The following is a 13,715-nucleotide window of genomic DNA, read 5'->3' as shown; positions in this document are numbered from 1 at the left end:
TTTTGTCTGAGAGAGTGAAATTCATGTTATTCCATCTCTTTAGGTCTTTGTTAATTTGTCGCCACAGGGGCTTGTAGTTGTGGAGGTACAATTTATTGAGGTTTCTGGTTATTTGTACCCCTAGGTATCTGAACTTGGTGTGGCAAAGTTTTATTTTGGTGACCTTCGTGAGTTCTTTTTGGGTGTGAGGAGGGGTGTTGAAGCACATAGCTTCTGACTTTGTAAAATTTACCTGTAGGCCCGACACCATTGCAAATGTGTTGAGTTCTCTGATTAGGGAGGTTGCTGTGCTTATGGGGTCTGGTGTTGTGACCATTAGGTCATCTGCAAAGAGCCCTAATTTATAGGTTCTGCCTTTTATTTCCACTCCCTTGATGTCTGTGGCTGCTCGGATGCGGATTGCTAAGGGTTCCAGAGCCAGGATAAATAAGAAGGGAGACAGTGGGCATCCTTGTTTCGTGCCTCTTTGGATAGCTATAGTATTAGAATCCCTATTGTTAGTTCTGCATTTTGCTGAGGCTTGGGAGTATATTTGTTTGAGGATTTGTAGGAAGTTGGGTCCAAATTTCATGTTAGTTTTGTTTCCCTTTTCACTGTGAATGTTCTAATTGCTGAAAATCAAACCTGCTTTTTAAAGTTCAAAATCAGGTTGTTTCTTGGGCAGTAAGAACTATTGTGGAGAAAGGTGCGCTGCTGCTGTTTTGTGTGGTTCCCTCACATGCATGCAATCTCAGCTTTCTCATGCTCACCCAATAATAATGGGTTGGTCAGGATTTCTTTTCAACAGCTGACAGAATTATCAGAATATTGCCCACAGAGCTGCTGTGAAAGTTGGTCCTTTCTCTTTTCAGTGATGCAAAGAAAATGTTTTTTTTTTGGTAGGTCCCCCCCCCCAATGTGTTTCTCACAAAAATGGGTAGTGCTAATCTTTTTGTTGTCGTACCCTACCTGTTTGGGTTATTAAATTCTACTTACATTGTGTGATCTGACTGCCCTAGAGTAGACCTACATCTGTTTTTGCGTAGCCAAGTAGTTTGATTTGTTTATCCCTACAGCTTCTGAAATGCTATTCCCAAATGCTATTCACAATAGGCCAAAGAGCCTCACTACTCTCAACTAATGAAGCGTGATGGAAAGGGAAAAATAAATATTAAGAGGGATCTTTCACAGGTTAACAGTGCAATTGTATCCATACCTACTCAGAAGAGCAAACTTTATTCAATTGAATGGGACTTACTCCCAGGCAAGTGTTTATAGGATTATAGCAGGCTTAATTTCTTTCACTGAAGTTTAGAATGCAATCTAGAAGTGCATGTGGAAATAAAAACAAAACGTAAAAGCAATTTGAGGCTTGTGGCACCTTTGAGATTTATTTTTGCATGAGCATTTATGAACTTTTACCAGACGTTATAAGCATCAGTCAGGCATTCTGACAAATTTCACTTTCTAATGTGTGGATGAATTAAATGTTACTATTCAAGAATATAAATACAACAGACAGTCATTCTGACATATTAAGCACACACACACACACACACACACACAATACTTCAATGTAAAACACACATTAAATTGCAGTCACTCACTGACAGGGTCTATCCCAAATCACATTGAGACTTTAGAGCTCAGAGGTCAACAGTCAGCATGATTTTCTCACTGTACCAGCTGCAGGATAAATGCAGAGAACATAGACGCCCATTGGACATTGCCTTCATTTACCTGACAGAGGTCTTGGATATCATCAGCCATAAGAGACTCTTCTTCACACTGCTCAACAAGAAAGGATATCCATCTAAGCTTCACAATATGATATTGTCCTTCCAGGAGAACATGTGTGGCACCATTCTGTATGATGGTGAATCCTTGGATGCCTTCCCTATAAAGAGTGACATGTAGCAGGGCTGTGTTCTTGCCTCAACTCTCTTTGACAAATCCTTCTCCTTGGTGCTTTCATATACCTTCAGCTCGACTGAAGATGGTATGTATTTTTATTCAAACAGTAACGGAGTTCTGTTCAACCTGGCACATCTCTGTGCCAAAACAAAAGTGTGGCAGATCTTCATCCGAGAGATGCTTGCAGATGACACAGTCTTGACAGTGTACTCCAAGGAAACTCTACAAAGACTCATCAACCATTTTGCCCAAGCTTGCAGGGAGTTCGGCATTACCACCAGCCTGACAAAAACCAACATCCTGGGTCAGGACATCACCAGCACTCCACACATCAGCATTGGTGACCACAAGCTTGAGATGGTAGACAATTTGGTCTCCCAGGGTTCCACCATAATCAGCAACCTCTCAATTGATGCTAATCTGGACAAGAGTATTGGCAAAGCAGCTACAGCAATGGCTAACCTCTCCAAAAGGGTTTGGGAGAATGTGATGCTAATGACCAATACCAAGATGAAGTTCTGCCAGGCTTGCATGTTGAGCATGCTACTTTATAGAAGTGAGTCATGGGCAGCTTACAGCCGCAAGATGCGATGTCTCAATGCCTTCCAAATGCTTAGCATCAAGAGGAATTTGGGCATCACGTGGCAGGACAGAATCTCAAACAAAGATGTCCTCTCCCAAACCCACATTCCCAGTATGTTTGCACTCCTGTCTCAGCAATGTCTCTGCTGGCTTGGTCATGCCCACAGAATGGAAGATGGCAGGATCCCCAAGGATGTGTTCTACAGGGAACTGGCTTATACAAGCCTTTGTTTGGCTTGTTAATATTTGCTCATTTGCAAACTTCCTTGTTTCCCTTTTCTATTTATTTAAACTGAACAGATAGCCTCTCTTTTCACTCAAATTTATTATCTGCGTTACTCAGTGTGAAAATTACAGAGTGACTTAGAGTGACAGCATATTTATGTGATCTGAACTATTAAAACAGAAAAGGGTGTATTTGATTTAATCAGTCTGCTATTTTCACTACAGAGATTTTCTACATTTAAAATGTTTTTATTAACTGCCTTGAAAATGAGTAAAAATGTTAAAATAAATACTCTTCAAATAAAAAGAAAATCAGGGTAGTATCTAGTGTTTTGCTGGTTTAAGAGACTTGACCTATTGGAACGGAACTTGCCCCTCCTCTCCCCTGCATGCTCTCAAAAGCACCTCCAGAGGGTTAAGGCACCCTCTGCAGATTTTGGGGGACTCACAGGGGGAGGAGAGGAAACTGCCAGTGGAACCCCATTAGCAATGCTTGGGATACAACCCAAAGAGTTTAAAACAGTTGATAGTATAACATAGCTGCAGAAATCATTAGTAATTTATATGCTGAAGTGCTGATTTTAACTTACTTTCTTCCCTGGAAGTTGGTTGTGTGTGGGGTGAGAACAATGCAAAACAGAATGAAGCACCTTACTGTGTCAACTAAGTTGACTTTTCTGTTCTGGTGGTATTTAGAATATGCATGATCTTTATTTACACACACACACACACACACACACACAGAACATGTCATAGCCAAAGTCATTAATAAGGTATAACAAAGATTTCAGTACTTGCAGAATGTAAATTCTGGGCTGCAGGTAGCTAAGTCTTAGTGCTGGAATTACAAGTTTCAGCAGGAGTAAGAACAGAGTCTAGACCATGGGTAGGCAAACTAAGGCCCGGTGGCCAGATCCGGCCCAATCACCTTCTAAATCCGGCCCACGGAGGTCCAGGAATCAGCGTGTTTTTATATGAGTAGGATGTGTCGTTTTATTTAAAATGCATCCCTGGGTTATTTGTGGGGCATAGGAATTTGTTCCTTTTTCTTTTCTTTTTTCAAAATATAGTCTGGCCCCTCACAAGGTCTGAGGGACAGTGGACCAGCCCTCCTGAAAAAGTTTGCTGACCCCTGGTCTAGACAGAAAGCTGTGGCAGATCTCATGAAAGAACTAAGACGAAGTTGAGGAATAAGGAAAACCAAAAGCAGAAATGTAGTTAGATAAATAAAAATAAAGGAAGACAGGAGAGAAGCAGGTATAGTGAGCCCAGAACATAAACTGGCAAGTTAGAACACTGGAGCCTGCAGAGAAAAATATTGCTTTGACTCCCTCCAATTTTAGTTTTGAGTAGCTATCCTCAAGAGGCAGCAGTGTACATGTCAGAAAATTTCTGGACAAAGTCCTCATTTAAACTTGATTGGGAATCAAATATTGAGGCCTTCTCCTCCTCTCTTTTGGGAAACATTTTAAGCTAAATCCCAGGCTGGATCTAGACACATCAAAGAAGCGTTTCAGTTAAACACGTTGTAAATTTACACAGGGAAATCTGGTAGGGAAAAATGGTACTCCATAGCACTATCTGGTGATACAGTGTTATATCACATATACAACGCATATATATTGCTTTTTCTTTACCAATCTACCTGAATCCCCAGATGGAAGCAGAAAGTGCTGTAAGAATAATAGCATTTATATACATTGGTTGTTAGCTTCACTTTCTCTGCTTACTGTAATCTCAATGACTAACAAAATATAAATGCATAACTCAGAGGGGGAAATCCCTCAAAAATCAATTATTTATCATTTAATAATTGACTCCATCCTTTTTGTAGGAACTGAGTTGCCACCACCAAATAACTTCTGATCCTGATCCACATAGATTTCACCAACCACATAGACAGAACTTCGTCCTTTCTTTTGGGTTCATTTACAAAACTTTTAATGGACAGGATTTTAATTTTCATATGAGTGTAGAGTTACTTACTGAATGCACCGCAGCAATGCTTCTCAAGGTTACACAGTACTAAATTACAGTTGCAAGATTCCAAATCTACAGAAAGGATCACAGCTGGCATATCAGATGTTATCTCTTGAGCCTCCAGAAGCCACATACTGGTTACAGAAAGAATTCTACATGGATATACTTGAATAGGAAACCTCACTATCCCCATTTTGCCTGGATTCAGTCTCCATCTACTTGCTTTCATTCAATCAATCTAAGAGGGGCCCTAGACAGTTATTCTAGGCTGTGATCTGTGGTTATGTAACTTTCAAAAATAAAAAATAGAGCTGGGTTTCTTTAGCATATTAACATCTCACCCCAGATGTTTGGATAATTTATTCCAATGATTTCATAGATGCTCAACTGTTGAACAGTATCAATGACAATATACAACTTTGTTGTACATCATAAGACAATTCTTGTGGATTTGAGAAATCAACACTAATTTTATGAACTTGCCTGGTTAAGAAAAACAGACCCTTCTCAGAGGCATCAAAAAAGTTTTAAATTTTTATCTATAGTGACCTACATTTCATACAAGTATTCTTTATATAGACATCATTTTTAGTAATGTTTATGTAGGAGATAATATATATCACATCTGATGTATTTTAGTGCACTTATATACATATGCTACAATATATTGTATGAAATTAATTTCTCCCACTTGTTTTGCAGCGGCTCAAGAATGTTCTAGAAAAGGGAGAAACTTCTGTTTGACACTACATCAACTCAGATGTCTTTCTGAGCTTATAAAGCTTTTTTTGTTGATGGAAGAAAAGGTTGAAGAACTATCTTCAGAAATGCTGTTATTACCATGTTTTTCTGAGAACAGAAATGTTCAAGGTAATGTACATTTCCCCCACTTACCTTATTTTTCCTTCAAAAGAATTGCCTTGTGGAAATTCAGTAGATAGAATAATTGGGATGAGAAAATAACATACCTCTTTATCAATCCCGTAATGTCAACTTATTTCTGGTGTACTCTGGAGTCTTTTGAAATATTTTTTCTCACTTTTTTCATCATTAACATAAACATGAGCTTACTAGCTGTAAGATGATGGAAGATTTAATAACTGCCCAAAATTATAATTAGTTTATTGCTCAGAGTGGGGAGATCTGGGTTGAAAGTGTGTTTTAGGAAGCAGCAAGTCATTGGGAGGGGCAGCAGTATTTTTTGCAGGGCTTATGCCAGAAGGAAAGACCTATTAGTAACCTGCTAATCTGGAAGCAATATAGAAGTGCAATGGCAGAGTACTTTGGATGGTGCCACCATATTTCTTGTCAAGGTATTGCACTTCACATCAACTAGGCTACTTTGTCTGTGGGCTGTGGGCTGGGTTTTCTCAGCATGGAATAAATTGGAGCCCTGCACTATTTTCATATTAGCATTATACTGAAGTTAGTTAGACAAATGAAAAAATTGACAGTAGAACAGAAAGTTTAGTTTTTCTTTGTTCAGGATATCATGCGGAACCTTTAGATTTGATGTACAGAACATTTGTAAAGCTCCATCAAAAATAAAGTGGTCCTTTGAGAAGTTCCTCATATTTTATTTTATTTTGCCAGAGGTGGTATCGTGAGTTTCAGCTAAGCCAGAAGGTTTCTTGGCCATCATTTTTTTCCCCTAGACCCAGCGATGACAAAGAGCAATGGCTGCATAAATTGGATGTAAGAAGAACACTTAGGGTTTATCTCAGAAAAATCAAAGATTTCAGATCTTCTGACAGATTGTTTGTACTCTTAGGGGGTCTTAAGAGGGGTCAAATGGCTTCTAAGAGTTCCTTAGCTAGATGGTTAAGGAACTGTATTAGGGAGGCGTATGTAGTTAAGGGTAAAGTGGCTCCCAGGGTTTGTAAAGCTCATTACACTAGGACTATAGCTGCTGCTTGGGCGGAGAGGTCGAAGGCTTCTACATCGGAAATTTGCAAGGTGGCCACCTGGGCTTCTCTTCATACGTTTTCATAGCATTATCCCTTGGAAGTAGTCTCTTCTGCAGATTCTGCTTTTGGTAGGAGGTTGCTTGTGAACCAAAAAAAAAAACCCTGCAAAGAAAAGAGAGATGCGTAGTTCACACTACTTCTCGCTGCCATCAAGACAAGTTCCTTTGCAGTTTGCACAATGGAAACCTATGAAGGCCAATTTAGGTGGCAGAAAATAGAAGTTACAACTCAAGGAAGCACTGCCTACTGATGCTCTCTGATTGTAATCCCATGGCAGACAATAGCACCAAGGGATATAGTGGGGGGAAATGAACATTTATCAGAGAATATAAGCTGAAGTAATCAGGACTTTTTTTTTATCTCAGTTTAAATTCTCTGGAATTTGATTCTTTTACATCTGCTTCTATAAAACGCAGAACTTCATTTAGAACAATAATTTCAAAAGTGCTCCACTTGATTTCAGTATGCTCACTTTTCTTTTTACATTTAATTCTTTGTCTTTATACTAAGAAACACAACTAGTTCTCATTGAGGGCCATATATATGTGAAGTATCAGGAAAAAACATTGACCGAAATGTTAAAAAGAGCAATCTGAAAGAAGTCTTCAGTTGCATGAATGCAGAAACAGTTGGCTTAGAAAAACATGGATTGAAACATAATGCACAATGAATTCTTAACCTAATATGAATTTGATTTGAATAATGGAAAAAGTGAAAATGTTTTTCTTTCCACCGTGAATTCTGTGTCATCAGCGCAAGGGGGATATATTTGTCATTTTCAGCTAAGATTTGGGACTTTGAGTGTATTCTGACTTCGCTTCCTTGTTTTTCTAGAACTAAAATTGACCAAAATTTGAGTAATACGTTGATTTTGTCAGGTACCAGCTGAAAAAAATTAACCTTTTCTTTCTCCATTCCTTTGTCCATTCCTGCTGTTCCATTCTTGCTATACACTGCAATTAAATTAGTGGAATGTTCAGACATACCTAGTACGTTCATTATCACAGGCAATATGATCCTTTGAAGGAACCTGGAACATTCAGCAGCAGTCATGGATAAAGCAGAACATTCTTATTTGGAATGAAGAATGCTTGGTCAAATTATATTCTCCTTCTGCCCTTCTGGTGTGATTTCTCTTTCCTCTGGTCCTTCAGAAGTCTCTTGTTGAGATTTTCAAAAACATCTAACACACTTTTCATCTTCCTCTCACCTTTTTTTTCTCCATTTCAGCGAGAAAGGTGAACTTTAGACAGATCTGATAATGAGTGCCAAGAAAAGCTTTTTCCAGTGGAGCTCTTTGAAACCACTCTGGGCAAACTTGTCAAGGCCTTAGGTTTTCAAGCTTTGCCTCAGGGGACTAGAAAGATTTGCAAAGGTCTTCCCTTCACAGCTTAAGAAGAAATCTATTACTTCATATAAATCTCTAGAAAGCACTGTAAAAGAATAACATGATCACGTTTACAAAGTCACTGCTGTAATGGGTAGCCTTTTAAATCATATAATGTTAGTTTTGTCTCTGTGTGTAGATCCTAAAAATAGCAGCAGCAGCTTCTTTCATAAAGATTATTTTCAAGAAACATGGTGATGGGGAGATGGAATGTACACTGAGAACATAGCAGCTGGAAATACTTTATTTTCATTAACTTGTTAGCACTTTATTGGAATGGACTAACAAATAAAATTCTCACTCAAAATGTTTGCAAATCTCCCCTCCCCCACTTAAAAATAATAATTTATGTGGTGCTAAATTTTCTTCCAGATCCCTTTTCTCTATGACTATCACACATTGCTCTGGGCAAACTATGGGAAAGAATACTGCCTTGCAGATCCTTTTGGATATTTATTTGACTGCTTAAAATACATATAGTAGTAATACTATATTAGGTTTTAAAAGAGTGAAGTGTCAGTTTTAAATGTGTTTAAGGGATCTCTCTTGTTAAAGTAGTATAGAGATTCATGTCCTTTGTTTACCGTATGTTTTTGTATATAATGTAAATCATCTGGATCTGGATTCCTTGGCAAACACAAGCATTTGCAGTTGTTGATTTCCTTTTTTCTATAAATGTTTATATATTTCTGGGCAAATAAAAGACAGAAACTATAAATCACTGAATGGTATAAAGTGGCACAAGCACTTTCCAGCCACCATGATTATTAACAGTAGCCAGAGTGGATTTCAAAACTTGAATTTCAGAAATAGTAAATGTTTCCTTAAGGGAGGGCGTAGTCTCTGTTGCCCTTAAAGAATCAGCAGATATTAGATTATGTGTGTTTAGTTCCCGAAATTGGTACCAGTCCTTGCTGGTACCAATTTCAGGAACTAAACCCCCAAGATTAGACCCTATGAACTCAGACATTTACCTTCCAATCTAACCTCTTTTGGAGCAAGATACTAGAGAGGGTGGTGGGCTTTCAACCCCACTGGTTTAGGAGAAAACTGATTAGTAAACCCATTCCTATCCATATTCAAGACTGGATAGGACTGGCTTTGAGACAGAAAGAGCTTTGGTCATTGTGATGAATGTCTTAAAGCTGGCGACTGAATGATTACAAGACTTGGTTCTACTCGACCTCTCTGAGGCTTTTGATATAATCAACTATGGGTGTCCTTCTGTGACTGGATTGGAGCCAGGATGCAGAATATTACAATATTACACCCTTCCTGGGTGGCTGATTACAGAAGAATTAATGAATTGATTTATTACAGTCACAGATCAGAAATATAACTGATGGCAGAAGGTAGTGCTGGGTGATAACTGTTCCACCCTATGCCTATAGGTTGTATCTTGTCCCCCATGATTTTCAAGCATACACATGAAACCACTGGAGGTTTTGTCTCTCTCCCCCCCCCCCGTATTTTTTCTATCTTACCCTTCAGTATAAGTGCTCTCAAGTTAAGGCTCAACTGTTTTAAGAGTTGTGCTGTTTTAGTTTGTTTGCATTTTTGTAATTTTTAGTCATGGATGTTTTTAATGTTTTGATGAAATTGTGTTGTTACACATTTTAATAATGTTTGGATATATATATTATAATTGGTTTATTCTTGTGGAATAACCATGTGGAAGCCATTTTGGTGTGTAAGTGGTATATATTTAATAATTCTAACAATAGGTTTAATCCGCTGCCCCATTTCTCCTCACAACTACCCATGAGGTTGAGAGAGACTGGCCCAAGTTAGCTTAATGTGTTGGTTTGCCAGATCCTAATACCACGTTCTAATTAGTACACCACATTGGATCAGCAACATTGCCAATATGCAGATGACAAACAGCATTACTGCTCTTTTCCGCCACTTAATCTCAGGGAGCCTGTGGAACTCTTGAACAAGGGCTTGTCCACACTTGGCTTGCCTCATGCCTAGAAAGCATGAGTTCAAGCAGTATTCCATCCCCAGGAAAACCAACTCTTTACCACTGAATCGGAGCAAACGTCAATCCACAGAAAACCCGAAAGCAGGCTTTCTCAGGGAAAGTGGTGGGAGAAGCAGAAGTGTGCATGAGCCCCAAATTCCTTGAGAGACTATGGGAGAGCCTCTGAAACTTAATCCAGATTAGATTGTCAATGTGTAGGTTGGAAAGTTGACTGGTGTGAAATCAATCCTAAATGAGGTTGTACTACTCTTTACATACCAGGTGTGCAATCTGAAGGTGCTCCATAACAGACTATTATCTGGAGAGGAATCCTTGGGCAGATGTGCCTCCTGCTAGGCTCCAATTTGTGCTCTAAAGTGCACAACTCCTACTTTACATATGATTGAGAGAAACATTTGTTTAAAGATATGGGTCTGTCACTGGCAGCCCACAAACATGTCAAATGCTGCAATGAGCTGGGGACAGATCTCCCACACCAGTAAGTTGGGAGACTGTAGATTCCAACTGTTAGAAAGTTTTGAATATTTTATTTTTAACTGACTTTTTCCAAGTTACTAATATTTTTATGTAAGTATCTTAATAGACGATTGATTCCAACATTTAAATATCTAAATATTGTATATACTATGTATACCATTAAGTAAAACAAAAATGTAGTTATCAAAAAGAGAATTTTGTTTGCAACCTGAATTTTACTTTTATTTCATTACTAACATTCCACTGCAGCTTGCTGAATATCTTTATAGAATGTATTGATATATCAAGTTTTCCACAGCCTTAATCTTAACTTTGATCCCATTTGTCATACTGTGCAGGAGTTCTGAAGAAAGCTGGTGGGGAGCTTTTAATAGGGGAAAGTAGAGCAAATGAAACCAGTGTGCTTCCTGAACAGTTACTTCAGGTAAAAGAGGTGAGTAAAATAAAGAGTCAAACTCTCTGGGAGCCTGTTTTGTCTGCACCATCAATACAGATAAGGACCTATTAACATATTCATTACGAATCCCTTATGCTAAGATGCTAATAATTTCAGTGCTATTAGTAATTTAAGCCTGCAAAGACCAAGGCTGGAAAGAAAAAAGACCATATACAAAAAATTGTGAATATAAAAGAAGCTGTTAAACCATTTTGTGGCATCACTATTAAAAGAACAAAGTCGCTATCAGAAAGGCAGTGAACATAAAAACATATAAAGGTGCCATTGTAAGTTTTTATTTAATGTCCCCGATGTTTCCAAAAGTATTTTCAGGCGTGTGTTGAAAACTGAGGATCTATTTTTACATAAGCTTGCTCTTACAATTTATGATGGCCATTTGCACAGGCTCTTTTCATATTAATATATTCCATATCATCCTACAAATAAAAAGCACTCATATCTATTTCTCATAGTCTAGCATTACCAAGAAACAAGCCACTTTCTGTAGCTAATGCATAACTACACTAGTGCTGCAATCTCTGTGGAGCATATGAGTGAGGGGAGTTCTCCCACTTTGTCTGAGCAGTAAAATATATTGCTTTTGAGCTGCATCTCACCAAAATTAATGAATCAGTTCTATCACATTTTAAATACAGTTTTAAACAACTATCAGCAACTTAATAAGTCTGAATAAAGAACACAGGGGAGTAATCAATTCATCTGGAACCAAGTGTCAAGAGTCCTAGTCATATACACGTACAACATTTTAGATCATCAATGAAACAAAGCTTGGCATCAAATGGATTACAAAGCTGATTACTGAAGAAATGAACTGGATTGCTATTCTCAGTTTTTAGGGCTGGGATCCAAAGAACTGGTGACACTGAAGTGTAAGGGCTTACCAGTGAAAATGTTTACTTTTTGTCTTTACATGACAGATACCTATTGCACCTCACAAAAGTCCCTCACTTTCAAAAGCAAGTTTCTGTTTGAGAAAGAAAACCCAAACTCTGCAGTTCTTACCTACATTGTTCCTTTATTTAAACATCATCAAAATATCATGAATCTTCAGAGTTGCATCCAACTGCTGTCCCCTGGTGACAGAAGACTGATCTAGCAGACAATATTGTCAGCTGAACAATGTCCCCCTCCTCCAGAAGCTTTGGGTGTGTGGCGGGGTGTGTGTGTAGCTTTGGGACAGCATGGGAGGTGGCATGGAGAGCTGCAGAGGACAGAGGCAATTTCCAGAAATTGCCTCAATCCCTACTTCTGCTGATGGGAGCCTCAGTTGGATCAAAAATATTTCCCTTAGTAGGGACTCAGCTGGATACAATTATTTATTTTGTTTACATCCTGTCTCACCAGGTTTGGTTGAAACACTTTATAATGAATAGGAATCATCAGTAAAACATTTAATATACAAAAGAAATATAACAATAAAACTGACTGCAATAGCATCTACAGCAGCCAGAGAACATAGATATTACAGCAAGTAGAATCTCAGTGCCATAGCATTAAAACACTTTACATTATTTCTCTGAATAAGTGCAAGTAGACACTGTTGGCATAGGCAACAGCAACAGCCTTTAATTAATACCCACACTACTGAGAAGAAAAACACACATCTGGGTGCAGGACCTGGGTGGCTTTCCTGAGTTGTGAGTTTAGTTTGAGTTTCCCCTTTCTGGCTTGCTTCTCTTTGTAGTATGTGTGAACTGATCATTTTAAGTAAAGGAACCTGAATAAGGCAAAGAAGTCACTCAGCTATAATCACTGGGTTTGTTTGTACACCATCCGAAGCATATTCTGGAACTGAGGGGTAATTACTAAAGAGGCTAAAAGGAAATTTTGAGCAGGCTGTTGCCCTTAAACTTTAAAGAACAAGGGGTGGGGGTATGGGAATGAATAGCAAATTAAAAGGCTTGACCATCTAAAATTTTGCAATGTTAAACATTCCTGCTTTGCCAGCTAATCCGGACCTCCCATTTCCCAAGCCAGTCGCCAAACACTTCTGACAGTTGCTGAAGCTTGGGCTCTGGCAAGTTTACAAAAGCAGTTTCATACCAGTGGAATGAGGAGGGACATGATGTGGGGTGGTGGTGAAGGTGGGAAGCTACCTAAAATGTTTCCTATATGGACCCCTGTGAAATGAATGGGAGAGGAGGCATAACACAACAGCACAAATAACAGCTTCACACCACATCCAGAAGAAAAGAGTCAGTCAGTTCCAAGTGTATTGTGTGTTAAGTATACAAAGAGCTTCAGTATACCATTTGATCAGCTTAGGTATAATTGAAACAGAAACATTTGACTGTTCAGATTTTGTCTGTATACTTCTATATTTCAGACTACCATACTAGATTTCGGCTGGAGAAAAGCATTTAAAGACCTGTCCTCTTCAGTAGCTCACTGTATAACAATTGCAGTTGAAGATTTTTCCAATAAAATTCTTCAACATGAGCAGAATGAACACACTTCAGCTGCCTGCTATGTGATGCATACTGTAAAGGTACAGCACATGAAGGAGCTCAGGGAAGTAGTCCACGAGGAAGAACAACCAAAACAAATTTCAAAGGCATGTATCAAAAGATCTGAAGTTTTAAGGGGATTACAGAATGTTGGGTTTGTTTACCCATAAAGCATTGAAGTACTTGCACTTCCAGTATTTTAAGAGTCAAATGCATGGAATGAAAACCTGTGCTAAATTATTTAATAGTGCTTTATAGATCTCAACATATATTCTAAGAAACTTAAAAAATGTATCCATTTTAATACTTTTAAAAT

The 13,715-nt window shown here is 38.4% G+C and overlaps 1 protein-coding gene across 5 annotated transcripts in view; it reads left to right on the top strand.

Moving 5' to 3' along the window:
- KIAA0825 overlaps window positions 1-13,715 on the top strand; it is a 195,725-nt gene that overhangs the window by 36,761 nt on the left and 145,249 nt on the right. For all 5 annotated transcript variants that reach the window (XM_080972312.1, XM_080972311.1, XM_080972313.1 and 2 more), the window contains exons 6-8: window positions 5,383-5,550; window positions 10,834-10,928; window positions 13,279-13,506. In XM_080972312.1, the coding sequence (XP_080828438.1) occupies window positions 5,383-5,550; window positions 10,834-10,928; window positions 13,279-13,506 (491 nt within the window). The remainder of the gene's footprint in view (window positions 1-5,382; window positions 5,551-10,833; window positions 10,929-13,278; window positions 13,507-13,715) is intronic.

This window comes from Podarcis pityusensis (assembly GCF_964106645.2).
Source record: "Podarcis pityusensis genome assembly, chromosome: 11".
Taxonomy (NCBI): domain Eukaryota; kingdom Metazoa; phylum Chordata; class Lepidosauria; order Squamata; family Lacertidae; genus Podarcis; species Podarcis pityusensis.
Note: the sequence above shows the minus strand (reverse complement) of the source record. Positions and strands in the feature narration are given on the sequence as shown.